The following is a 25,496-nucleotide window of genomic DNA, read 5'->3' as shown; positions in this document are numbered from 1 at the left end:
TTTTTTCTTTTTTTTTTTTTTTTGAATCTGAGTGCAGGCAGTATGCTCAGAGACATCTTTGGAAATACTCAGCAGGATAACAAGAAATCCGTTCCTTATACTTTAGGGATGAGGACAATATCTTTTCCCTGTTTTTTTGATTTTCTGCAGTTTTTGTTGTTGTTGTTGCTTTATTATTATTACTATTATAGTAATACCACTACAGCTCAAAGTTGTATTTTACACTAAATTAGACTGCATGATTTCTGTGTAACAGACTGGGAAAACTGAGTGCCATTAAGGCAGATATTTCCCTTTCTGCTGGGTTTTCTTTGATGGTTTAAAGCACTGTAGGGAGCTTGGTGCCTCCACTATGCAGCTTTTGGATTTGCAGCTTGTTGGCAGTTACAAGAAATCAAAAGGAGATTTGATTTAGGGTTAACCAAATGAAAATAAAACATTTTCTTCAAAATTCTGTGTCTTAAATGAGAATGATCAACAATGGTCAAATGCAGTGTTTCATTCCAAATGTTTTCCTTAGATTTGAGCAGTGAGTTGTTTGTTTTTTTGTTTGTTTTTAACACTAATATTTCAGAAAGATGAAATGTGTGTAAAGTACATTTGAGAAGGAAACAAAACAGTTTTTTTAAAAAGCGCCTTACTAGATGTGAAAAAAAAAAGAGGAATCCTGTTCAGTAATATAAGAACTGCTTCACTATTTTGCTGTCATCAAGGCTGCCTTTTTAACTGGGTGGAGGGAGAGAGTTTCAGCAGCCTATGCTCACTCAGCAATTTTATACTTTCTAAGCACATACCATGTAACATCAGCAAGTTACTTCTTCCCAGTCCTTTAGTCTGCTTCCTCCCTTGAGACAGCATGGGGAAAGAAAAAGACTGTGAAACCTCACATTTAATTAATAAAGAACACGTCTAACCAATATTGACACATGGACAGACAAGGTTACTTACCATCTATTAATTAAATGCTAAACAGTGCTGTCCTCAAACAAACTTTGATTTATGAGTGAGATTTTTCCACACCCTTTTATTACCCTAAAGCATTGTGTTATAGAGAGATTGGTGTTATTTGGAGCCCGGAAAACAAGTGTAGACGTCCACAGTATTGTTTGTGCAGAAATCAATGTTTTATGTGAAAGTAGGCATCCAAAATGATATGCTACTCTGAAATATGCTGAACTTCCTGTGACTTTAGGTGTATTCATCAGCATTTGGGAAACTAAAAGCATTCCTGGCAGTGTTAGGGAACAGAAACTCATGATAACTGGCATGATGTAGATTAAGAAACTTGAAACTAATTAGATTAATTAATTAATTAATTAACTGTAGATTAAGAAACTTGAAACTAATAATAATAATAATAATAATAATAATAATTATTATTATTATTAAATAGGAAGTGAATGCATTTTGAGTTTCCAGGGTTTTTTTTTTTAGGACATACAGAGGACCAAGATACAGTCTGAATACCTTGTTCCAGCAGGTATATTCCACTTGTTTTCCTGAGCTGTACCTCATGAATAAAGGACACGTGATTATGAATGGAAACCTGTGCTCCTGGCCAAGCCACCATTTTGTAGGAACCAGTTTGTCTATGATCATTTTCTCAACTGTGAAGTCTGAGCAATGTTTAAAACACAAAACAAGTAGCCCAGTGTGAGTAGTGAGTCAGGCACATCAAGCGTGGTTGAAAGAATGTGTCTGTGCTCAGCCTCCCAGCTTTGCCACAAGCAGTAGTTATGTACATGGAGTGCAAACCTGAGGAATTTTGTAAGAATGCATTGTGTTCTGTGTTTAAATATTTTGAAGTGTTGAATTTTTTACTGTTCCTATGTTGTTTTAGCTAATAAGTGCCTTTTTAACTGCTTTTGGTTCTTCAGTATCTTTCTTTAGTCTCCCTGTAATTACATGCTTAGGTTGCAACTTTGACCTTTTACTTATTCCCCAGCATCCAGACCAAAAATCAGTATCAGGCTATTAGTTTGCACTTCTATTTCTTGCTAACATTTGTAGATTAAAATAACAGGAGATGAAAGAAAATGGGGAAACTGCTTAGTCACCACTGTTGCCTGCCACAACATTGAAAGCTCAACCCCGAGCCCTCGTAACCTACCTTTGAGTCCATAGCTGCTATAAATGCAACAGCTATTGATATAGACCATATATAGTATCAGCAGAGTTGTAGGAATGAACCCCATAATTCAAGAAATTCATTTTAAAAAAAAAAATTGTTTTGACAGATACTTGAAACCTCATCAACATGCAGGATGACTCCAAAACATACTTCTTTTGGTCTGGCTTTCATTGACCATGACAAGTGTCTGTGTGTTGAGTCATGCTAACAGGCTCTGCATGCTTCTTCTGAGCCACACTGTCTCCCAGACAATCCTGTTTCTTTAGATGTGTTTTGAACACCAGGAGAGGTGGTTTCCACTGCCATCCCAGCGCACCCATGTGTGCAGGGTTGGGTAATATAAGTGGTAGGAAAGGATATTTTTTTCTGAAGGAAGGATTTTTTTTTGTTGTTTTTGTTTTAATAAGAACTGATTCTGTGACAAAGTAACTATTATAGGAAAAATATACATCTGTTACCATGTAATTGGAGCATTTTTTGACATGCATTCAAAAACATAAAACCAGGCTATTCAGGCTGCATAGCTTGCAACATTGTGATTTTGGCATCTTTGCAGCAACCTCATACCCTGGCATGGTCAGCCAAGGATCTGTTAGAGACAGCTCACGCTGTGGTATTTTGTGTGTGCATCCATGTTTTAAACGCAACATGGCTTCTCTGGGCTATACTACATAATAAATGTAGATCAGTGGGCAAGGGACAACAGGGGAGAGGCAGTAGATGAGAAAGTAATAACATTTTTTTTTCCCCTGCTAGAAGTTATTTAGAAGGGGTGAATGTGTTTTCGAAGTAAACATGCAATAGCACTGTGAAATATAAACAAACAAAAAGATGAAGGCAAGGTCTGAATGGTCCTGTGCTCTTTTATAATATTGGCTTCTCTTCAAATTAGGCTGGGCAAATCTTTGCCATTCTTAATAACATGGCAGGCCCTCCAGCTGAGGTGCATTTGTGAAATAACATTGTTAGCAATCTGCCCCCCCTGAAGATAGGGCTCTCTGCCCATTCGTATCCATCTCTGTGCTTCCTATTTAGAGGTATGGCAGCTCTGCTTTAGGACTGGGCTCAGTGGAAACTCTGAAAGCGATATCAGATGCACGCAAAGAGAAGTATGCATGTAAGAGGGAAATTCATCTCATACCCATTTAATAATCAGTGATAGAGTCCTGTTTCTTTCAACACCCTTCAAAAGGACCTGGTTTATTTGAGGGTTATGTTGTCTACGCAGTTTTGCATAGCATATATGGGACAGTTTAAATGAAGTTTTCCATTATAACCATTACTGTGATGGAGTAGATATTAAAAGAATATACACCTATTTACCAGCTGGAGGAATAATTCTTTGAAAAAAATCAGAATAAATTGGATGTCATCCGAAGGATGTTATCAGGCTCCTGGAAGTGGCTGAGCTACCAAACTACGCCCTGGTACACTGACAGGTGATAGCAGGCTGTGGGGTAAAAAAAAAAAAAAAAAAAAAAAGAAAATGAAGTACACGCAGGTGCACTTGCTGCTTCAGCTGACAATGACTTCTTCACAGGTAAGCAATCCAGTGTGTTTACTTTCAGTTCAAGTTTGTTTTGTTTACATTGATTTACCATTGCTGCTAACTTCCAATGAGGTGACACAAAGCAACAGGCTATAAAATGCTATCAAACATCCATTCTGACAGCATCCATGTCACAATACACAATGATGTACCGGAATTATACAAAGACAAAAAAATATGTAGCTAATTATTCTGACTAGAACTGAAATTGACAGCAAAAAAGAAAAGAGCCCCTCGCCCTGACCCGACATCCCTGCAGGAATCCATGCTGACACTTTGGCAGCCTCGTAGCAATAAAGCGATAAACATCCCTTCACATGCCAAAACAACTGTTTGTGTAACACCATGAATTCCCAGCCCGGAGAAGTAGTTACATCCATTAAAGCACTTTTTTTTTCCTTTTTTTCCCCAACCTGAATCAGCTTCACATTTTTACACAGGTTTAATACTTATTAAAAATAATAAACAAATGAGGGGCATAGGCACCATCGACTGCTCAAACAGTTAAATGCTATAGTAATGGAGTCTAAGATATCCCAGCTTAAAATTCAGCTGCATTTTGATTAGATTTATATAAAAAAAAAAAATCCTGATCAATAGCATTACTGAAAAGGTTGGTGAAAAGAACAATCCCTCTTCTTAATTAGTAGTTGCACTGTCACGAACCAAAATGACCCCGTTTCTCAGCATTGGCTGCCTGTTTCAGCTTTCGGCGCCATGGTTTGGATTTCTGACGGTCCAGCCATTCCTTAGGTCTTGCGTCTCCCCAGGCCCCAAGCACAGAACATCAGGGCTGTAGGAAACAGCCCAGTCCAGGTACCCAGCACCCCAACCCCCCTTTTCTCTTCACCATCTCCAGATTTCTTCATGTATGTTCATGCCTCGCTATTCACTAATGAGGTATTATTAGATACTAACAATGCCTGCTCTCCTATGGACATTAGCACAGACCAGTGACACATGAAGAAAGCTCTTCATTAAACCACTAAAAAATATTGCACTTACTTTAACCTTAAGCCCAACCTGCACAGAAAACAAAAATAACTGAAAGTACCAAACATAACAAATGCTCTGGAGCAATCTATATTTATGCACATGTTATAGTGTCTTTTCCTTCATGTTGTTCGGTTGAATTTGGTCCAGTATTTTTAAAAAATGTCCGGAAATTAAACAGTTCAAAAGACACCGCAGGCTCGTTAAGGCTTTGTCTCCCCAGTGCTTCTGAAAGTTAAAGTTTCTTTCTTTCATTGTCCGCATACTGCAAGGCAGTGGTCTCTCGTGGCAGAACAGCTGACAGTTCGAGCCATCAGAAGAAAAAATTGGAAGCAAGGGAAGATGGGTGTGCTTCATGGTCTCACCTGGAACAGCACAACACAGACAGAATGTGTTAGATACGGAAATAAATAAGGATCTTAGCATTCATTTCTGCCAGACGTCCTTACAACAGCTCACCCATATGAACAATTAGACTCTGGGACTCAGTTTAGACAGTAAATTATATAGACATGGGGAAAAGTTATGGTTCAGTTTATGGGTAGTGGAATGAAGTATGCAACATCATAGAAACCCAGTGGAGATGGCTAGTGTTGGGGCCTATGGCATGGCTTTCCACCAGCGGAGAAGCCAGTTTATGTTAAAAGTGTGCAGTTTCCTGCTCCACCTGAAAGCTAATGTTAGGGTTATGGCTGGCTTATTACTGCCACCTAATGAACTAAAGCTCAGCTTTAGCTCAAGCAGCAGCGACTCGCCTCCTCACAGCTTGTCCCCATTGGGCAAGGAAACGGGCTTGCTTACATGAGCTTTGTAGACAGAAGGCACCAAACCATGGCCTGGTAGTTTAGAGCAATGTGTTTTATGCTGAATTGGGGACTGGGCTGGCTGCACGCACCGAGTCAGTAATTGGGCTGTGTGGATCAGCACGATGGCGGCTAATGGTGGTACCAGTCTGAGAGGCCTCCTGTTCCTTGGTTCTCCAGGGGTTCCTGTCAGAGCTTTTGGGCTACCATCTCGCTCTTCGAGAAGCTCTGTTGACAGGCCAGCTGTACTAGCCGCCCAGCCCAAACCCGCTGCTGGCCTTGATAGCCTGGCAGCTGGGGAGTGACGTGAGAATGACCCATGGTAAAAAAAAACTTCCCTCTACCTGAATCCTTTACACTTTGCAAAGCATGGTAGGACAACTAGTGGGAATGCTTAGATTAGACACTAACTCAGGATGTCATGACGCTCTTACTCTTTGAACAAGTGAGCCAACAAACTTTTACACTGCCATGGGAAGCACGGTGGCTTATTTAATGCAAGAGGCTGAAGGACTTTTGCTTGCACTCTCTCACAAAATCACCTCGGAGGAGGATGAAGCTCAGAAAGCTCCAAACTCCAAGCAAAGCTCCTGCAGTGTGAGGAGCAAACCCCTGTGACACTGGTTGCTACCAAGCAGCTAAGAGGCTAAGCTGTGAGCATAGCACAAGGCTAGGCTTGCCTGACTTACCACCTGTAACTCCAAACTAGGACTTGCTGACGTTCTCATATATGACATCGCTGATGCAAAACTGCTGCTTCTTCTTTTGCCACATCAATTGCACACACTGGTGAATAAAAATGTATTGTTCCTGGAAGAAAGAAGCATATGAGTGGGCATTTTCACAACCCAGAAAGCCTGACAAAAACCCAAACAGTGAACCAGTTCAATAGCTCATATTAACAGTTTGCACAGCTTCTCTGTCCCTCCTCATTGTACAGTGACATTTCTGCTCCCCAAATAATAGCCCTTTGCTGTTGCACATAAGGGTAGTGGAAGCACCAACATCTACCTGAGCTGCCCTGGCATCGTAATCATTTGCAGTGTGTGTAATGATGACAGATGAATTAACGCTGTGTTGTAGTGTTGGCTGTACTGATATCACCTGACTGGAAGTTGAAGCTGGGTGACTGTGCATAAGGAACGGGTTTTTGCCGGTAACTACGATTAACCACTAGTTGTGACTGAGGTCTGCTGTTGGTGGTAACTTTAAGCTCTGAACTAGATATATTCTATGTTAAGTCACAGCTATGCTGTGGGAGAAGCACTACAGACATATTTATAACCTGGCTTACTGGAAATCTTACTTGCTTGTAGAAACAAAAGTTGCTATCATTCACAGTTCCCCTTTTGACTGTCTGCAGAGTGTGAATTAATCAGTGCTACAAGGAGGCTGTGCAAGCACATGCCAGCTGTACAGATGGCAGCCACAGTGCAAGTGACATGCTCATGAGGAAGCAGCGCTGTTGAGCCACACGCTTCCTCCTGAGAAATGGCACTGCTGTGCGCGCAACTTATCTTTCCCATTTAAATTTGAAATGAAGCTCTTCACTGTCACAGTCTCTGACACAGTCCGTGGTGGCAGTTTTGCAGGACAAGGAATGTTAGTCCTGTGGTCCTGACCAGTTAGAGAGGGGCAACCAACTACAGGGACCTGTGGCGTGCAGTAACCCAGCACTTGATGTCTTTTAGTGGTAGAGATGTAACTTACACTACATGGTCTCAGGTCTTCAGCTTGCAGGCTCTATATGGTCTCTAGGAAGTGCATAATTACACTGCCTGAAAATGAATTAATTCCCAGAAAAGTACCCAAATGCTTTATGTACAACAAATTATATCCATACTGCACATACACCTGAAATATTTTGAAAAGCTTCATGTTCCCTAACACTTGACTTCTTTATCAGTAAAATGCTGAAATCTGATTTTGCTCACAGAGCACTTAATTATTTTGGGAGTTATCACCCACTGTGCAAATGACTCTGAAAGCAAGTTAATTAAATCACAGGTACCATTACATTTGTGGACAGATTTTCCATGCAAAAAGATTGTGGTTATCTTCAGGTTTGGTTATGGTTTGCTTTTTCTGAATTCCATCATCATACAGAGAAACACTGTATTCCAATTTTAAATCTAAGTCATCATTTGAGTTTATTCCAAGCAGAGAAAGCAAACCCTGATGAATCCTCCAGTAATCTTTATGTTCACCATGCACGGGGACCAAGTGGCTCTCAAACAAAAACGACTCTACCAAGACAGAGGCAGTTTCAAACTCCAAAACCTGAGTCTGGATTTCAGTCCTTGTCCCCAGTGGTCAGCTGATCTCAGCAGGTATCAGGATAAGCGTGAAACATGTTTTGGACCACAGAAATGCCTGGATTTCCTCACTCCCATTAACTTGGAGTGACTGGTTTCAATTCAGGGTGTTTTCTACTCTAACTCCCTTTTTGGGCTTCTGCCATTTTTTAAAAACTTCTCTGTCAGACACAGCCAAGTTTCTAGCGTGTGAGGAAACATGAACCCAAGTGAGCTGTGTGTGCCTTCAGGTTTTGTATGGAGATCCTTCCTGCACCTGGGTGTCAGTGCCGCTTACTGACCTGGGCACAAGGCTTGGCAGGGCTGAGGCCCCCCTGCTGCACTAACCCAAAATTTAAACCCCAGGCCACAGTTGGCCACTGCAGACAGGCCACACATGCCCATGAGAAGGGATATTTTTCCCCCCTCTGCCTGTATATATTACAGCGAGCTTTGCTGACCAAGTTTAGGATGTAGGTCTTGCTCTCTCCAATATGGACAGGCTATGTAGGTTTGATCCTGCCCCCGGTATCTAATCCTGAATATTAGCACCTGTTCGTGGAGCATTTTCATGCTGATCTAATTTGCTAAAGCATTAGGAAAGCCTTCTCACCGTGTGTGTGTGTGTGCACAAGAGGTATGATTTGTACATGTGGGTTTGCACATTTGGCAGTGAGAAGAGGGGCAGCAGCAGGCAGTAAGAAGATGCTCAGGCCACTTCCCAGGAGTAGCAGGAGCTCAGCAACCACCAAAACCTAGTCCCTGACATCAGCCCCAGGCAGGCAATGAGTTTGTACAATAAAAAGAAAAAAATCACATCACCTCTGGAGTGGTAATGCAGCTGCAGCTGAAATAAAGCGCCAGGATTTTCTGGTGTTTACATAAGGATGTGCCTTTGGATTAATTTAGGGAATTGTGACAAAAAGTGGTAGGTTGGTGGGAATGATCCAGAATGGTCTGAGAATGACCTTATTCATTTCTAGGCAGTAGCTGGTGTCCCTGCAGGTTTCCCTTTTTCTCTCCCATCCCTGCTAAATCTTCTCTGCTTTGCTCTGGGATAAGCAATCCTTGGCAACAGATTATCTGCCAGACTCAGGCTGCTAACAGTTTTGGTGGTGCTTCCAGCTATGTGGGGGTTGCCAGTTTGTGCTGTGTCTAACCAGTGAAGAGTACAACGTACATGAAATCTTTCCACCGTTAGTAGAGGAAACAGGAACTTTTCAGATGCATAAAACCTTCTGCTTTGGAAAAAGAGTTTCTGTATATTTTTCCATACAAATATTCTGATATGACTATTCTGACATTTTTCTCAAAAAGAGAAAAAGAAATACCCAGTAGATACAGGGGCAGGGAGAGGGGGCAGGATGGTGTCTGGCAGACTCTCTTACAGTTCTTTTGTCTCTTCCACTTCGGGTATTTGTATTGCCATCATGTAACTTATTTCATACACTTGACCATATGATACCCTTTTAAAAAGTGTGAATAGCTGTCCAATACTGGTATCACGTCATAAGTCATTAATCCCTTCAGCAAGTCCAACACTTTTCAAAATGGTTTGAAAATTTCAAATGCTAATCTCTTCTAATGGATTTTTACATGTCCATTTCTCAGAAGGTGAGAATAGCCCATCCCCCCTGGAAGACATCAGTGAGATTGAAGATATATTATCAGACTCTCACCTATTCAGCAGATTAATAATGTGACAATATTACAATGAAGATGAAAACTTAATTGTCTCTACTCATAGCTGTTTTGCCAGGCATTAAGGGGGAACAACAGTCACTGGACACAAGCATGCTACAGAGGAGCATGAGATAGGTCTCATGATACATTCACATTGAAGTGAACTGAGAGGGCATCCTACCTCTGTTTGCACCATGGACATCCTGTAGGACCGCATGTCAGACACCAGGCCCAATATATCTACAAACTCATGGTCACGGATGTGCTGTAAGAGTCGGTCCAGGGCTATGAAGGTTCCTGTTCGTCCCACTCCAGCACTGCAACACACATAGACAGGCACTACATTTAGGCTTTTCAGGTGTGGACACGGAGGAAAATCAGTGGTAATGCAAAAAGCAGGTGTCCTGCATCTTGGATGTAGCTAATCTGAGGTCAGACTAGTTGGTTAATTTGGGGGATATAATGCCATGCAAGCCTTCATGCACTGTTTAAGCAGAATGTATGGGATGGATGGCTCTCCAATTACTTCACCTTCTTATACTCCTCATCTCTTGCACGTTCTCACGTGCAGAATGCTCATGCATAACCTCATCCACCCTTAGCTGGCTGCTCATCCCACTTTCACTGCTCCTCTCAAAGTCATGAGAAATCCCACACTACAGGAGCTGCAGCCATAAGTGCAGAGTGCCCTGCTCTGCAGTGACTGCTATGTGGAGGCATTTGTGGTAGGAAATGCATGATTCCATGCCACAGCTCTCTGTACAGGGAACTAGAGGCTTTGCAAAGGCACTGCACTACTGGCGTTCATCCTCAAAGGACAAACCACCCAGAGTAGGCTTTGCTCCAGGACTTCTGCTTTGGGAGCATGACATAGAAATAGATGGCAACCACATGGATGAAAAAATCTTCATTTTCATACAGGGATGCTTAGCGACTGGAAAAACAAACACATAATGAGTTGATTTATAGCTTCTAATACTTAAATATTTCTTTGCATTGTGAATTCATGTGTAACACTGAAGTCTGATTTCATTATGGGTGTGGTTTCAGAGGTTTTGTACGGTTTTATACAGAGTCACGACACAGTTTCTACTACTAAGGAGAGGAGCATGTGTCTTAAGTTTTTTCTTCTGTTTTGCTGTATTTTTCAGAAAAGACTTGGAAGCATTTGCAATAAAGTTGCAACAGGTTTTTTTTGTTGTTGTTTTCTTGTGCTTGTTTAAAAAAAGTCAATATATCAAATGGAATACAATGGAATTTTTGATCTACTTATTTGACAGATTCATTAATTGATATATTCATAAATAACAAGTGGAAAAGTTGTAAAAATGTCTGTTCTGTGCATTCTTTAATGCTTCAGAACAATTGCTGAAGGAGTTTATCAATACATTCTTTCTCCACCCCTTCCACTTATTTCAGAACATTGCTACTTTTAATCTATGTAGTCTAAGTACAGTATACGCTAAAATTTTGTCTGAAAAACTCTCTCTCTGCTGGTATGAGTATCCTGATTAAAAAGAATATTAAAAAGAAGATAAAAAAGAAGCTGGTTGTTATCCAGCTCTCTAATGCTTTCTCCTATTCCTTCCCAGAACAATTAAGTTTTACAAAGAGTTTAATTTCACAGCCCTACATTCAAATCTCTTCCCTGACTTCCTAGCACCCTTCTTGATATTAGGACTCCCAAAACAATATCCCCTATGAATTTCTCTGTTAGGTTGTAGGGGAGGGTTGCATGACTTGATGCTTTTACAGATGCCCGTGTTGTTCTGCATTCTGGTAGAAGACTAGGTGCCATTTCTGGAAACTTGAGAAGACATTACTCTACAAGACTGTTTTCTAGACAGCAGCACTTGAAAGTGTGTCGCAAGGAACAAACATTGATGACCAGTAACAGGAAAGACCTCGTTGGAGGGTGCTGACACATTGTGCAGCAACGCAAATGCTGCCTGTGAGGTGGATGACGCAGGGCTGGCAGACACGGACCTCATCAAGCCTCGACTTCCTTCTGGAGCATGTCACCATAACGTATACATACTCATCCATTGCAACCTGGTTATTTACGTCTCTCTGAAAATCTATCGTGAGCGGCTCTTGCACCAGAAGCCACAAAGAGGTTTGAAATCAGTGGGGAGAGCTGTGTCAGGAAGCAATCTGATATGATATCACCACTAGTACGGCAGCTGCTCCCGGTGGGGCCCAGGGAGCGAGTGCATTAATAGCAGGCCAGATGACACACAAGAGAAATCTGTCAGTGTATAAACAACCTCCCTCCAAAAAAAAAAAAAAGGAAAAAAGCACATGTAACTTTTATCATGGGATACTGGGATTATTACTAGCACAGGATAATACTCTTCATGTCACATTCTGAATTCTCCGAAAGCTGAGCAATCAGAGGAAGAGAAGGAGGAGGAGGAGGAGGATGTCCTCAGACACACTACACCACCCGTATTGCAAAGGCACAGAAATGAGAAAGCAGGGGCCAACTCGAAGCTGCTGTACACCAGGATTGCCTGCTGTGCAATTTGTTTTTAACAGCCCCAGAGCTGACCCAACTCTGGACAGAAGTGCTGCACCTGTGGGTGCAGCCTGAAATCCCAGACCTGCTGCAGTCAAAGCAGGGGACTAATCCTTTACCCTTAAAAACAAGGGAAAACATCCTTGGTTTACCTAAGAGATGAACAGAATCCCAGAACCTCCCAGTGGTTCCCCAGCCCATCTAACCAGGTACCTCCTTCAGCTCTCCATTGCCTTGAAGTGTTACCTGCAGTGTATGATCATGGGGCCTTTGCTCTTTGCTGATTTCTGCCTGACCATCTGCACGAACTGCAGGATGCTTTCGGCAGCATTGGTTGTGGGGACACCGTGGTCTGGCCAGGCAGTGTAGTTAAAATGCATCACGTCTTGCACCTCGTCAGCCTAATGGGAAAAGCACAACAGCAGCATGTTCACAGGAGTTTTAACAGTGCAGTCACGCTCAGTCAGACTGAGGTTTTATTGTTGTGTTGCTTTTTTAAATCCAAATACAGCCTAAGAAATAAAGTCCACCAAAAAGGTGGCAATGTATTTACATGATATTTGATTTTAAAAGTGGGGAAATTGGAGATCAGGCATGAACTCGTGTTTCTGTGTGGGATTTTTTTTTCCTTCTCTTTCCTAATGGTTGTTTCATTTCGTTTCCCTTTTAAATCAAGCACTGTTGCACTTTTCAAGTTTAGGGTTTCTTCCTCTTTCTATTCCATTTCCTCTCTCTTTCTTCTTCTGCCATGGACAAAGAATAACACTGTTGGCAAACAGTTAATACTGGATTCATGAGAATTTTTCTTCTGAAGTTTCAAAGAAAAACGTCACTGAAAGGGAAGAAAAAATCACCTCCCAACATCACCATTTCCAGATGGAGAAGGAAATTCCTTAAAAAAATACCCATTATTAACAAAAGCATTTATAATGCTAAAACCTCTAGTGGATTTGGTGAAATAAGATCCTCAATCCAACACATGTTGTCTTTGAGACTTAAAGGATCTTAAAAGTGTGTGGAGGGGAGGGTCTCATCATCAAAACCCATGGCAAGCAAGCAATGCCTTTAGTTTTGCCATTTTGGGTCAGGCTAAATACCCCTATTCTAGTAATCCCTCTCCAGTCACAGACAACAGCAGGTGATTAGGGAAAGGGTGTTAAAAATGAGATCATTACAAAAGCCCCTGAAGTAGCTGCCCTGGTTTTGGTAGAGGACTGTTTACCTGAACAGCAAACTGCACTCTGATAATTATTTTCAGTAGACACCAACAGCCCAACCTCTGAGTTGATCCCATCATGTTTTATACCAGTTCCTTGCTGTATTTTCGCATGCTTTATTGAAGCAGCTGCACAGGATGCGTGGCTGATTGTAATGGGCTGCAAGGCTCTTCCACTTCCTCTACTTTGATAAATGAAAGCAGAAAAATGCTCTATTTCAGCAGCAGTAGGGAGTGGAGAACCATCTGTGTGGACACCTTTTACTCAAGATCCTGTCTGAGACATGCACTAAACCTTTGCTATGAACATTGCACAATTGCCCTTTTGAATAATATTCTCACTTTCTACATTTTTTTCAAGTTTTGAATGGTTTATAGCAATAAGGTTATGCCTGACATTAAAAAAAAAAAAGGCATATATGTCCATTGTCAGTAACCATCTGCACCACAGAAATGTCCAGAACCATGGTACTATTGTTGTTTCAGTCTCTGACAAGTTCACAGAGATGACAATCCTAGAGGAAAATCTTGTGGTTTAGACATTTGCTTGTGTGAAGTGATGGTAAGGTCATGATCATTTTTTTAGGTGCTTTCCACTGAATGCCAGAAATGGACAAAAGTTAAAGAAAAGTCGACCAACATAGCTCCCATCCCATTAGCAGTGCCATGCGACATGTTTTGCTTACATAGCAAATTCGGAAATTCCTATAAACCCAATCTGTGTGCTCCTCCTCAGACAGCATCTCCACAGTAATGTCCCCATATGCAACAGGATCTTCTGTAAAAGGCCAGTAATGATCACATTTCACCTGAAAGAGAAATGTATTTAAATACATATATATCCATATGTTAAAAAAAGACAAAACAATCAAAGGTTAAAGCTGCAGTTTTAGAAACGCCTACAGAATTATTTGGTTGAGGCTTCAATAAGAGGTGCTTCCTGCAATGACTTTCAGCTTGGTCATTCCTGCCTGTGTAACTACAGATATGGGTACGCACTGGTTTCTGAACGGGAGCATTAGCATAACAAAGAATGAAAATACATAGCTTCTTTATAGATTGTTTCCCTCATAGAAGAGGTCTAAGAGGAACAAAACATGAGGAACAAGAATATACTAAAAAAACCCATATCTTTCAAATGATTCTATTATAATATCAAGGGAAATATAAAGCCTAATACTTGTATTTTATTTTTATGTAAACTTAAAAGTACAAAAACACAGAATGGTTGAGGTTGGAAAGGACCTCCAGAGGCCATCTGGTCCAACCCTTGCTCAAGCAAGGCCACCCAGAGCAGGTTGCCCTGGACCACATGCACGTGGCTTTTGAAGATCTCCAAGGAGGGAGACTCCACAACCTCTCTGGGCAAACTGTGACAGTGTTTGACCCCACACCACCCCTCACAGTAAAAAAGCATTTTCCTGTGTTCAAATTGAATTTCATGTGTTTTAGTTTGTGCCCATTGCCTCTTGTCCTGTCAGCGGGTATGACTGAGAAGAACTCCCTCATCTCCATTCCTTCCCATCAAATATTTACACACAGCGACAAGAACCATCTGAACCTTTTCTTCCCCTATCTGAAGAGTCCCAGCTTCCTCAGCTTCCTCTCAAATGAAAGATGCCCCAGTCCCTTAATCATCCTGAAATGCTTCCCATAACCGAATGAAGTGCATAGCCAAGTAATGGTTATGATGCTTCCTCATGAAAAACAATACAAAGAAATCCATCCAGCAGAAAATAAATGTTTTTGGGTAGTTTCTTTCAAGAAACATGTAACAAAGATGTAAAAGATTTCATTACATACCCTTCTTTTTTCATTACACTGAGTGAGCATAACAATAATTTGAGATTTTTGCTGAAGAACCATCTTCCAAAAATCATTTCTGGTTTCTGGCAGTGGTCCTTGGGTTGCAATGTATTCCTGGGGTGAATTATAACCCTAAGAAACAAAGAGACAAATGCTTTTTACTGACATGCTTAATGCTTCAGAACACCTATTTTTCTCTGTATTTTTTTTTTTGCATTTTTTAGCTTGTTCAAGTTCAATTTGTACTTTTAAAGTGATCTCTAACATAAACTATTTAATGATTTTTTATATTTATTTTGAAATTACAACTTTCTCTATTTTTAGTGCTCCCAAACTGTAAGCAAATTAGAAGGAAAGATGGGAGGTGAAGCCATTACTCTACAAACCCTTTGCCTTGAGAGCTGAAAAGGCAAGATTAAAAAAAAAAAATAAGGAGAATCCTTGAACAAAGTTCCAGCTTCTTCCAGATTTTGTAATTTATGTGTTTGTTTAGTTATAGACATAAAACAATTATAAAAGTAGTTGCTGTAGTGATTTTCAAGAACTGATGTAAATGGAAGGTAGCCATGAATAGGAGTATATGAATGTGTTTACAGCATAAGGAATTAAATTAGCAAAATATTAATTAGAACTCTGTTTAAAATAATAGAAAATGTTCTCAGTCAAGATTATAACAGATTATAATTGTTATGTTTTATTGAACCGAGACACTTCACATCCGTGTATTTCTTCTCCTATCACTATCAATGTGCTTTTAACTGTAAAAGACTCCTTCCCATCTCAACAAAGAAAAGACTGTTATAAAGACCATGTAAAAGATACATAAAAAGGACATTTTAGCATCTGGTATAACCATATTTGAAGAGATTGTATCAGCAAAACCATATTTAGAAAGTTATTTAATATTCCTCCAAAGAGAAAAAGATGCATTCAACACACAGCATGATCCTATGTAAGTTAAGCAATTTTTGTGCCACTACAGTATGTGGATTGTAAAAATACTGACATTTTGGGAGTACTTTCCATAAACAGTTTCCTCTAGACATCTCTAAAAGTCAGTGTAGTCTGAGTTTTTCGGTTACACAGAACCTTGTTTGTTTGTCCTGCCTAAATGGCGAATCCTTATTGTCATGGAGACACAGATCACCACTGGTGTCAGTGTTTGGAAGGAGGTAAAGAAGCAATCTTCAGGAACAAACAAGCATTAAGATGATGTGTCTGTCCCTGTTGGGAAGACAATTTCTGTGGGCAGCATTATGCTGTAAGTAAAACCAAACAGATGTAAGCTATAAAAAACAGAATTTGGTAATCCAGAAAGGACTGCCTACATACAATCCTATTATGCATAATCCAATGTCATAGAAGTTTCCTGATTTGTGAATGATGCTTTTGAAGACTGGAACATTTTTCTTTCTTGATTCACTACAAGCTCAGACACATGCAGCTGTAGTGTTTATGTTCAGGCCCTTGCCACACAGAAGCTAAGTACAGGCAACATACTCAGCAGCACATGCCCGGGCGATGCCACAGTGACAAAGAAGTGGTTTCACTGACTCATTTGAGGGCTCCTCCCTTTTCCGTAATCCTGACTCAGCTCTCTCCAGCACAGCTAGGGCTAACTCTGTCAGCAAGGGTGCAGAACTGCTCATCTGTATATGGTCCCCAAGTGAAACATCTTCTTCTAAACGGATGCTGGAGTGCCCTGCTGCCTCTCCATGCAGAGCACGGCAGTGCACATTGCTCTCCCTGAACACAGCACACACTGAGACCCAGCAAAGGGGCAGTGGAGAAGGGGGCGATAAAACAAGGGCAAACCTTTGGGCAGGGACAGTGGAAAGAGATGATGAGGTTTTAGCCCACCCCCATTGTCAAAATATTTGGCTACAGCTCTGGGTTCACTTCAGTTATCCTAAAACTCTGGGTGTTCTTCCCTGGTAAACAGCTGCACATTGCCAGGCAGAAGGAGGTACCCTGGGAAGACTAAAAGCAATGAAAAGCAGAAGTGCTTCCTATACGCCATCTGGGCTATATGCTTTTTGCGTGTTGTAGTATCTGGCATCATCCTTTTTCCAGGTGCATTAGAAACCCGGAAAGGTTTCAAGTTTAAAAGTTTCTAATTGCTATCCTTGCTGTCTTAAAAAGGCACTGGACCACTTAACCTTTCCTCCACATTTTTCTACCACTCTAATATTATTTTCACAAAGATTCACAGCTCACCCAGTGCTACTATGAGAAAAACTGGTGAAAATTCCCTCCCCACCCTCCTTTTGTTTTGGTGGGTGGTGGAAAGCACAGTTCCCTGTAGGCAAAGTACTGGAAGCTGAAGGAGATACTGATAATGTAACTGAGCTACCAGGAGATATTGTGCTGTTTGCAGCTCATGTGCTCTAACTGCTGTGCAAGACACTATTCTTTACATTGACCAGTGAGTCCTTACTCACGGGAATATAGTTGGCATTAATGTAGTCAGATCCCTCTTCTTCATTCATTGAGACTAACCGGACACGACTAAAATCATCTGTAAAAGGAAATGAGAAATCATTTGGCCATCAAGCACAGCACTCAACTCCAACCACCAAAAATTAAAAGTATCCTATAAAAACTGGAAAAAAAAAAGCTATTAAAAAAATAAAGAATGCTCATATTCACCAACAGAGAACAATCTTTGCTTCACTAAATACTACATGGATGCACCATCACTGTGGTTCTGCAAAATATATCCTCCAATTGCTGTCCCTTTGGGCTCCCCTAGGTTTCATTAAAATCATAGGAAAAAAAAAATAGTACCACTACTCAGTAGTAGAAACAACCTTGTGTTTCCCACCTCCAAACTCCAGTCTTCACAAACATCCCCCAAAAGCTATGTCTCTTCAAAGCTAGCAATATAACACCTATTGCCTGCTTCTTTCTAAGGACAAGCTTTAGAACAGGCTTTTATCAGTCAGAAAATCTGTCTTCATTCCCTTATTCTCTTATTAAAAATCTTATTTCCCATTCAAGGGACTTTATCATTCACCTGCATGTACTGTACTTACATGGCAGGATATTTGTGTAGCGATTTTTACAGCGATTCATGGGAAGATCAGCAGCAAAGTGTGGTATGTCAAGCCCAATCAGTTTTAGCTCCTGGGGTAAGAGAAAGAAAAGTGCCAAGGTAAAACTCTCCAAGGTTCATAAAATGATTCTTTGTGAAGTGAATGCCTGTGCTATGTACCAGACTGAAAATGTTCATAAAACACTATAAACCGACAGCATTACTACACTGATTTTGCTTATCTGATGCCCCTACATTTGGCTCCAAACAGCCATAGAGCAACAATGTGGTCTCATCTGCTGATGGTGACAATGCACTGCCACCATTCAAGTCTCTGACAACAGCCTGCTCTTCTCCACCCACATGTAGTTAGCCAAAATAGTGTCAAATCACAGGGGCTGACAAATTCTGTGGTGGCCATCCACCCCGCTTAAAGTGTTTCCACTGGGTCCTCAAGTGGCTTTTGATCTTTCTACTAGGGAATGCTTGAAAAATCTTTCCAGTCACTACCTTCAGTAGTTACATCTAACATGTGATGCACCAAAGGACACCAGAGGACCCAGAGCAGTGGTAATGCCCTGACAGTCCTCTTGGTTCCCCCTTCAAGCCTTTGGGAGCTAGCTCCAGGACTGGAGCTTTTTATTTTTATATTACTAAACTGACTTTAAATGCAGGGTAATGAAGATAATGTATCTCAACTGCTGTTTAAGAGCCTTCCTTGATCTTCAAGAGATTTTTGATGTTACTTTGTCATTCCAGTGCTGCCCCTCAAATTAAAGACACTGTAAAAACCTTGAATTCAATTTAGGCCATCAGCATGTCCTATACTTAAAGGAAGTGTGTTGATCTGACAATTGTCTTAAATTACACATGATGACCCACTCCAATCTGCTTACTAAATATGTTCTTTAATGGTACCAAGGCCTGCTTTTAAATTCTGCAGAACTTGAAGTGAAACTGACCCACCTAGAAACAGCGCACACTGCACAGTCGTTGCACAGGAAGACTTCACACAAACCTAACATCTGGAAAAAGCTGATCTAGTCATGGCAGCTAGGAGATGACAGAGTCGCCATAGATTTACCTCAAATTGCAGAGAAAATTTATAATCAGAATCTTTGGCCATATCCTTGATGTAGCCATCAAAATCATCCAATTGGACAGGGCTTTAAAAAAAGAAAAAAAAAAACATAAATTAAGAAAAAGAAAAAAAAAAGTACTAGGCTTCATTTTTATTTTCCCTCAGAAGACTATATACAAGTGCTGCTGGCACTGATGGGTTTGACAAGGGTTGGGGGTTGGAGTTGTTCCTACATGAGGTAAACCACTGGCCTGAGCTGGGGGGAATGGCCATGCACCTTTCCTACAAATCCCTGCTCCTTGAACCACATTTAATGTAGATATGTCCCCAGGGTGCAGGTGACACCGTGGTAAGTGGGGAGATCCAGCACTCCGGTGCAGAGCACTCTACATGCCATCCTGAGAGCATGCTTCCGGCACCAGGACAGCCACCACTTAAGTTGTCTCTGTGCCATGCAGAAGGTTGTTTTCACACAAGGAAAACATCTGGCAAAACAATTTAAAAACTCATCTGAGCTCTGCTCACACAGAAAAATGGATTTCACATATAGGTTTTGATTTTTGACAGGGTCCTGGAAAAAAATGTTAAAACAGCATTTTTGATGTCGCTGCAGCGACAGCGTTCTCTGCTGGCTTTGAGAACTATACGTATTTGTTAATAGAGGTCAAATTATCCTCCCAGAAAGATGGTGGCTGAAACAAGTGGCATATAAAACTACGCAGAGCTTCAGCAGGTATAAATTTGTTTTGATTTAGTGACACTCATCATTCTACACATTTTTCCACCAGGTGAGGGTTTTTCTTTAGTACAGGCAGAGTCTCTGAACATAAAGGAGAAACAATTAGCCTAACACTCTGAATAGGGAAACACAGGTGAACAGCTTCCCTCACCTAATTATCACGCTTTAATTTACAAGCTACTGAAGCATGTACACAGTAATCTTTTCATTTACTTTGAGGCAATATGCCCAGAGGAACCTGTCTTATCACCACTTAATTACTCCTGTTTACCAGTTAGCATTAATGATTTCTGTGTTCTAGCAACAAATATAATGAGAGCCTCATGTCAAGAGGGAAATAACTCCACAAAAAAATGCATTCCAGTTTTTCATCATTTGTCATTTCTAGCTAAGGATAAGCTCCATTGGAATTAGTAAGTTGGATAATTGATCATTTCCCTGATGACTAATTTTCTATCAGTGAGGAGCTGTTTTACCACAATTTATCTGTTGAGCAGAATTGCTTTTGTCCAATTACTATTTGTTTTCTGCCTTCAGACATCTTTCATAGGATGTTAACCAAGAAGCTTTCTATATCTGTAATTGCAATATAATTATACCATATACTACATAATAGATGTTTAGTTTAAGGTGATTTTTTTAAATTTATTTTAAACTTCATTAAATATCAAAGAAGTTACATACTTGGTCAGCTTCCTCTTCTTTAATCCATTTTTACTCCTGTAAAATAAATAAATAAATAAATGTGTTTTTCATTCATTAAACTACTATATATTCTTTATAATTAGTACTGATTTAAGAATGCATGTTTACTGGTCACCATAATAGTCAGGATAAGCTTGCTGATAATATCCTGGACATTTTAAAGCTGATTGCAAAATTTGCATTGATTCCAGTGGGATGTGTTTTCCATTCGGTGGCTCTGTGAACTACCACCTTGTGAAAACCTGTTCCAACAAACAATGGGTCCTCTGCCAATCCTGACCCAACTGCAATGCTGGCTTCATGTGGGCCAGGGCTGAGTCCTGAGCCCAGCCGAGCCTGGCAGGGTCTCTGCTGTTGCAGGGGATGGAGAACCAATGTGCCCCATGCTGCTCCACTCTGGTTCTATTGGTCTGGGAAAATGGGTGCTAGAGAGCAACCAGTGACAAGAAGTGTCAAAGGGAAGAGAAGACCACTTGCAAATTCAGTTAACAGTGAAGGAGAAAGGAAAGGGCTTTGATGCTATTTCTCACCCATTGCATAACCTGCTTAGGATGATCAATGAAGACAATGGCATATATCCTAATGACTTCAGCGGGACTAAAGCTAAAACCTTAGATAATTTTAATTGACTTTAACAGCTAGAGATAATTATGCTAGTCATGTAAAACACTTGTCTTCACATGATTTATAAGAGAGATAATTCACTAGTGACAGGTGAAAGCAAGCTTATGTGTGAGTTAAAGCAGTATAACCCATGAGAAATTGACTTAAGAACTACACTACACTAACCACCACCATGTGGATTTTTGGAGGGTGTGTGTATGTGTGTTCATTTTGTTGGTTCCACAATTAATTAACCAATTAATCAGAGTAAATGCACTAAGTGAAAAACTTCAAATAATTTGGATAAAGTTTTGAAAACATTGATCCTCTCCGTTAAACCAAACACAGAGCATGAGTAGATTATCACTTACTCATAATGAATTCTAGCGGTGTCTTTTTTTTCTTTTTTTTTCCTGGGCATCAAATAATGTTCATTAACCACATTATAATGATACAATTTTTAATTTCATGATAATGTGTCATAGATACATGTGTCATAGCTTCAATTGATAAATTAAAAGTGAAGACTTTTCATTCCAAAACAATGAACAAAGATACAAAAAGAAATATTAAGAAGTGGAACATTTTTCTTTCTTTTTTTTCCCTTCCAAGTTTAGAATTGAATTAAAAAATTAATTTCCAAAATTAAATTTTACAGAATGCTCAGTTTCTGGAGCAGCCACAGCTATAGTAATTTTTTTTATCTTTTCAATGTACACTTGCATTTAGATGTGAAGCTTTACCTACAGAGTTAACAGGAGTTATGGCAATATCAATTTTACACTAATGTGGAGGTATATAACAATGTTTTGCAAAGTATTACTTTACTTTAATACCTTACTTTGCAAAGCATTGTTATATACCTCTTCAGCCCACAATGCTAACTATACAGATACTGTAATCTATTTGTCACCTCTTTATATGTACTATATAAATACATTATTAGTATTTATTCTACATCTTCAAAGATTTGTTTCCCAAAGAAATCTTAAAATTAATTTACTTAAATTACTCAATGCATTTCTTTCCTATCCCCTATGACTATGATAAATCTTTAATGTTGGGTAGATTGGAATTCATTCTGGAAGAAAAAAAAAAAATCGGAGTGCTGTTTATGACAGGACTGTTTCTAAGAATTCTTCTCCAAGGAACATTTCAAAACTAAAATAAATGATTGACATCCATTTCTCATCAACAATTTCTTGTGCTTTGAGACTCCTCAAGAGGCCTTTGTTTCTTAGTGCTGCATTTGTTTCATGAATGTTCATAAATGTTTTAAACCAATGTGTGTGCAAAACAAACACATTTAAAATGTTAGCTAGCGTTTCATCTTTTCTTTCATTTATGCTACAGATTAAAATATAAAGAGAACAATTCATCTTATCTCTTTTCAACTTCAACTCCTTGAAAGTTGGTCATCTAAACTAAACTAGGTAGCTTTTCATTGTAGTGAAAACCTCTGAAGAACGATACACATCTGGAGAGGTGAGTTAATGCATATTAATACATATTAAACAAAAAGAGGCAAAGGGATGAAAGAGAGAGATGGCCCTTTGTATCTTCTACAGAGTCAACATGACCCAAAGAACACCAGTCTCAGAAATCTCTATGCTGAAAATTTCTATGACTGCCTACCCAGGGCATTGTTGCTGTGTGGTAACATAAGCGAAAATATTTGGTCAAAAGTAAATCTTAATTTTGATACCAAACACATTTTTGTACACCACTATCCCTTGGACTCCAGACCATCAGAAACATAAGTTTATTTTATGTAAATAAAATAGTATTTTTGGATCATAGCCCATTTATATATACATATATATGTATATATATATATATAATGTAAACAGTTCATAAAACAGTTCTGTTTCTAAATAGACCCTGGGCCTTTGCTGGTTAAGTATTAAATACATATATATATATATAAATAATTTACTAAGGTTTTATAAACTATTTATAGACAAAACTATTAAATACACACACACAGACATGCACACAGTGACAAAATTTTTACACTTGGGGAATGCTAGTTTGTACAGACCCTCAGTGAATTGTTGTCTCCAAAAGCAAAACTTTTATTGATGTCAGTAGAGCAAAACTACACCTTTAAAAACAAAGGCATTTGACATCACACAACAGAGAAGTGGGCCAATATTAAGAAATTTTAGTATGTGAAAAGCAGCAGCAGCAGAAGGCAATGCCAGGCAATGAACAGATGAATAACTCAGACAGAAGATGCCAGGATTTATAATGAAATGGTGAAAACTGCAAAGAGACAGCAATGAAATGAGTATGATTATCACCATAAAATTAGCTTTTTAATATCAAAATGGGTTGGAGCATAAACTGATATGAAATATATAAAGCAGGGTAGCAAATACTTTGATACCCACATCCTCTCCAATCCATGTTATAGTACAAGAAAAACGTTACTTCAAGAGCTTTGAACATTTGAAAACAAAAGAATCACACATCTTTCATGTAATAGAAATTAACATTGTTTACATATTGCATATGGAAAAACAAGTAAATCACTTACCAAGGATTAATATAAAATGCCAAAAGATAATCAGTCCAAAGGCATGAGGGTAGCAGAGTTAGGAAAGCAAATACACTTCTACGCCTGTGAGCATTAATAAATAACATACATAAAGATGAAAAAGTGAGGAGTTAGTAAGACAAACAGAAGTCAGGAGATCAGCAAATTCTATTTTAAAAATCTGCTAAATCCATAAAGGCTTCTTCTTACTTCATAAGAATATTATTAGCATCCATAGAATTTTTACTCCTCAACCTGATACCCTATGTAGGATTTTCAGCCATCCAACATAAAATTCTATATGATCAGAATAAATGTGTTTTGTGGTATTAATTCAGGTCTGTTATTCTAAATCAGCATTAATTGATAAACTGGCAGATTTTCAGAGATTAAAGTGATTGTGAGTTTTATCCACAGGTTTAGCACCACTTAAGTGGTGCTAAATCTATTTTTTGATGTTTTGAGCTATTGCAGGACAGATATAGTTTGTTTTTACCATATATGACTATGATAATCTACTACATTTGATCCTGCAAGTGATCTCGTGGATACCAGTAGGAACGCCTGTATCAGAGTTAAATGCAGATCATTCCAATATCTCCTAATACTCTCCATTGAGTCAGATTTCTGAAAACATCCACACAGCATTTTGCAGAGTCCTATCTGTACTTTACATTCTCTTCTAGGTTTTCACCAAAATATCACCTGAACTTCCTCTAGCCATGGTTCCTATGAATAACTACCCACAGCAGGGTTCATTGTGGCTAAAGGAAATTTGAATACAAAGTAGTACCAAACTTCTGTATTTGCAACCTGTTTACCAAATTAATTCATGGAACACAATAAGGCCTGTTCTTCCTAGTGCTTGAGGGGGATATAAGCACCTTGCAGATGTGAGAATCGTATTATACTTCAACAAAAAATGCCACAGTAATAAGCCTTCTGGCCAAATACACTCCCCTCTCTTTTTTTTTCTCCTCTTCAGAAAGTCTGCTGTCCCAAAGGTAATACCATCCTTCCACAACAGTTCTAGGGAACCACAAAGAGAAATTTCCTTTTTTTTTTTTTTCTCAATACTCCTGGCTATTATGATGTAGGTATATACTTTGTTTTCCCTGAAAAGCAAGTCATATAAACTGTAATAACCTCTAATATCAATCTTCCAACCAGGGATATAAAACTGCCCACACAGTGAAAACTTCAAGATACGTTTAAATGGGTTTTATTGCTAAGGAGAAAATGGGTGGTGCAGCTTATGCTAGATAACTTCCCCAGACGTTGGTGGGGATTGCAGCGTGGGTTGGCCAGAAGCAAGAGCCCTACATAAAGCTTGGAAAGGGAGCTCCTCCTCTGCCAGCTCCTCTGCAGGAGAGCCACTCTCCCCATAAAAATGTCCAACAAAACCAGTCACATTACCAGTGATGTGGATTACTTCTCTGTGCTTTGGGAACAACACCAGTGAAGACAGCAGAGCAATTCAGCTTTCTAGATAATCATCTACCATAGCAGTTATAGGATCAGGGCTTTAGGGCCTATCTGCCATTAGGGTTTCCATGGGACTAGATTGAGGATAAAACTTGGCCTTCCATAAGAAGATCTTTAGCACCACAGAGACGTTTTCATTAGTCTTAGGAGAAACAAGGGACGATGCTGCCAAAATAGTCATCTTTTCTTTGAGATACCCCAAATGAGGTTTTCCAGAGTGTTTACTTCCTTTTGTCTGCAGAGGCAGAAGAAATTAATAAAGTTTGTGTCTTCTTTCATTGTCAAATCACCATAAGCAGTTTCTACACTTTACCAAA

The 25,496-nt window shown here is 39.6% G+C and overlaps 1 protein-coding gene across 9 annotated transcripts in view; it reads right to left on the bottom strand.

Annotated features, from left to right (window-relative positions):
• Positions 1-3,673: 3,673 nt before the first annotated feature.
• PTPRO (protein tyrosine phosphatase receptor type O) overlaps positions 3,674-25,496 on the bottom strand; it is a 163,904-nt gene continuing 142,081 nt past the window's right edge. For 8 of the 9 annotated variants that reach the window (XM_083831136.1, XM_083831142.1, XM_083831144.1 and 5 more), the window contains 11 exons: positions 23,695-23,778; positions 20,532-20,567; positions 19,112-19,193; positions 18,029-18,119; positions 17,435-17,511; positions 14,991-15,125; positions 13,874-13,996; positions 12,218-12,372; positions 9,635-9,770; positions 6,166-6,286; positions 3,674-5,038 (listed from right to left, as the gene is read on the bottom strand). In XM_083831136.1, coding sequence (XP_083687262.1) covers positions 6,182-6,286; positions 9,635-9,770; positions 12,218-12,372; positions 13,874-13,996; positions 14,991-15,125; positions 17,435-17,511; positions 18,029-18,119; positions 19,112-19,193; positions 20,532-20,567; positions 23,695-23,778 — 1,024 coding nt within the window. In that variant the 3' untranslated portion in view covers positions 3,674-5,038; positions 6,166-6,181. The remainder of the gene's footprint in view (positions 5,039-6,165; positions 6,287-9,634; positions 9,771-12,217; positions 12,373-13,873; positions 13,997-14,990; positions 15,126-17,434; positions 17,512-18,028; positions 18,120-19,111; positions 19,194-20,531; positions 20,568-23,694; positions 23,779-25,496) is intronic. The other variant, XM_083831137.1, reaches the window with a different exon arrangement.

The sequence above is a fragment of the Anser anser genome, assembly GCF_964211835.1.
Source record: "Anser anser genome assembly, chromosome: 1".
In the NCBI taxonomy this organism is placed as follows: domain Eukaryota; kingdom Metazoa; phylum Chordata; class Aves; order Anseriformes; family Anatidae; genus Anser; species Anser anser.
Note: the sequence above shows the minus strand (reverse complement) of the source record. Positions and strands in the feature narration are given on the sequence as shown.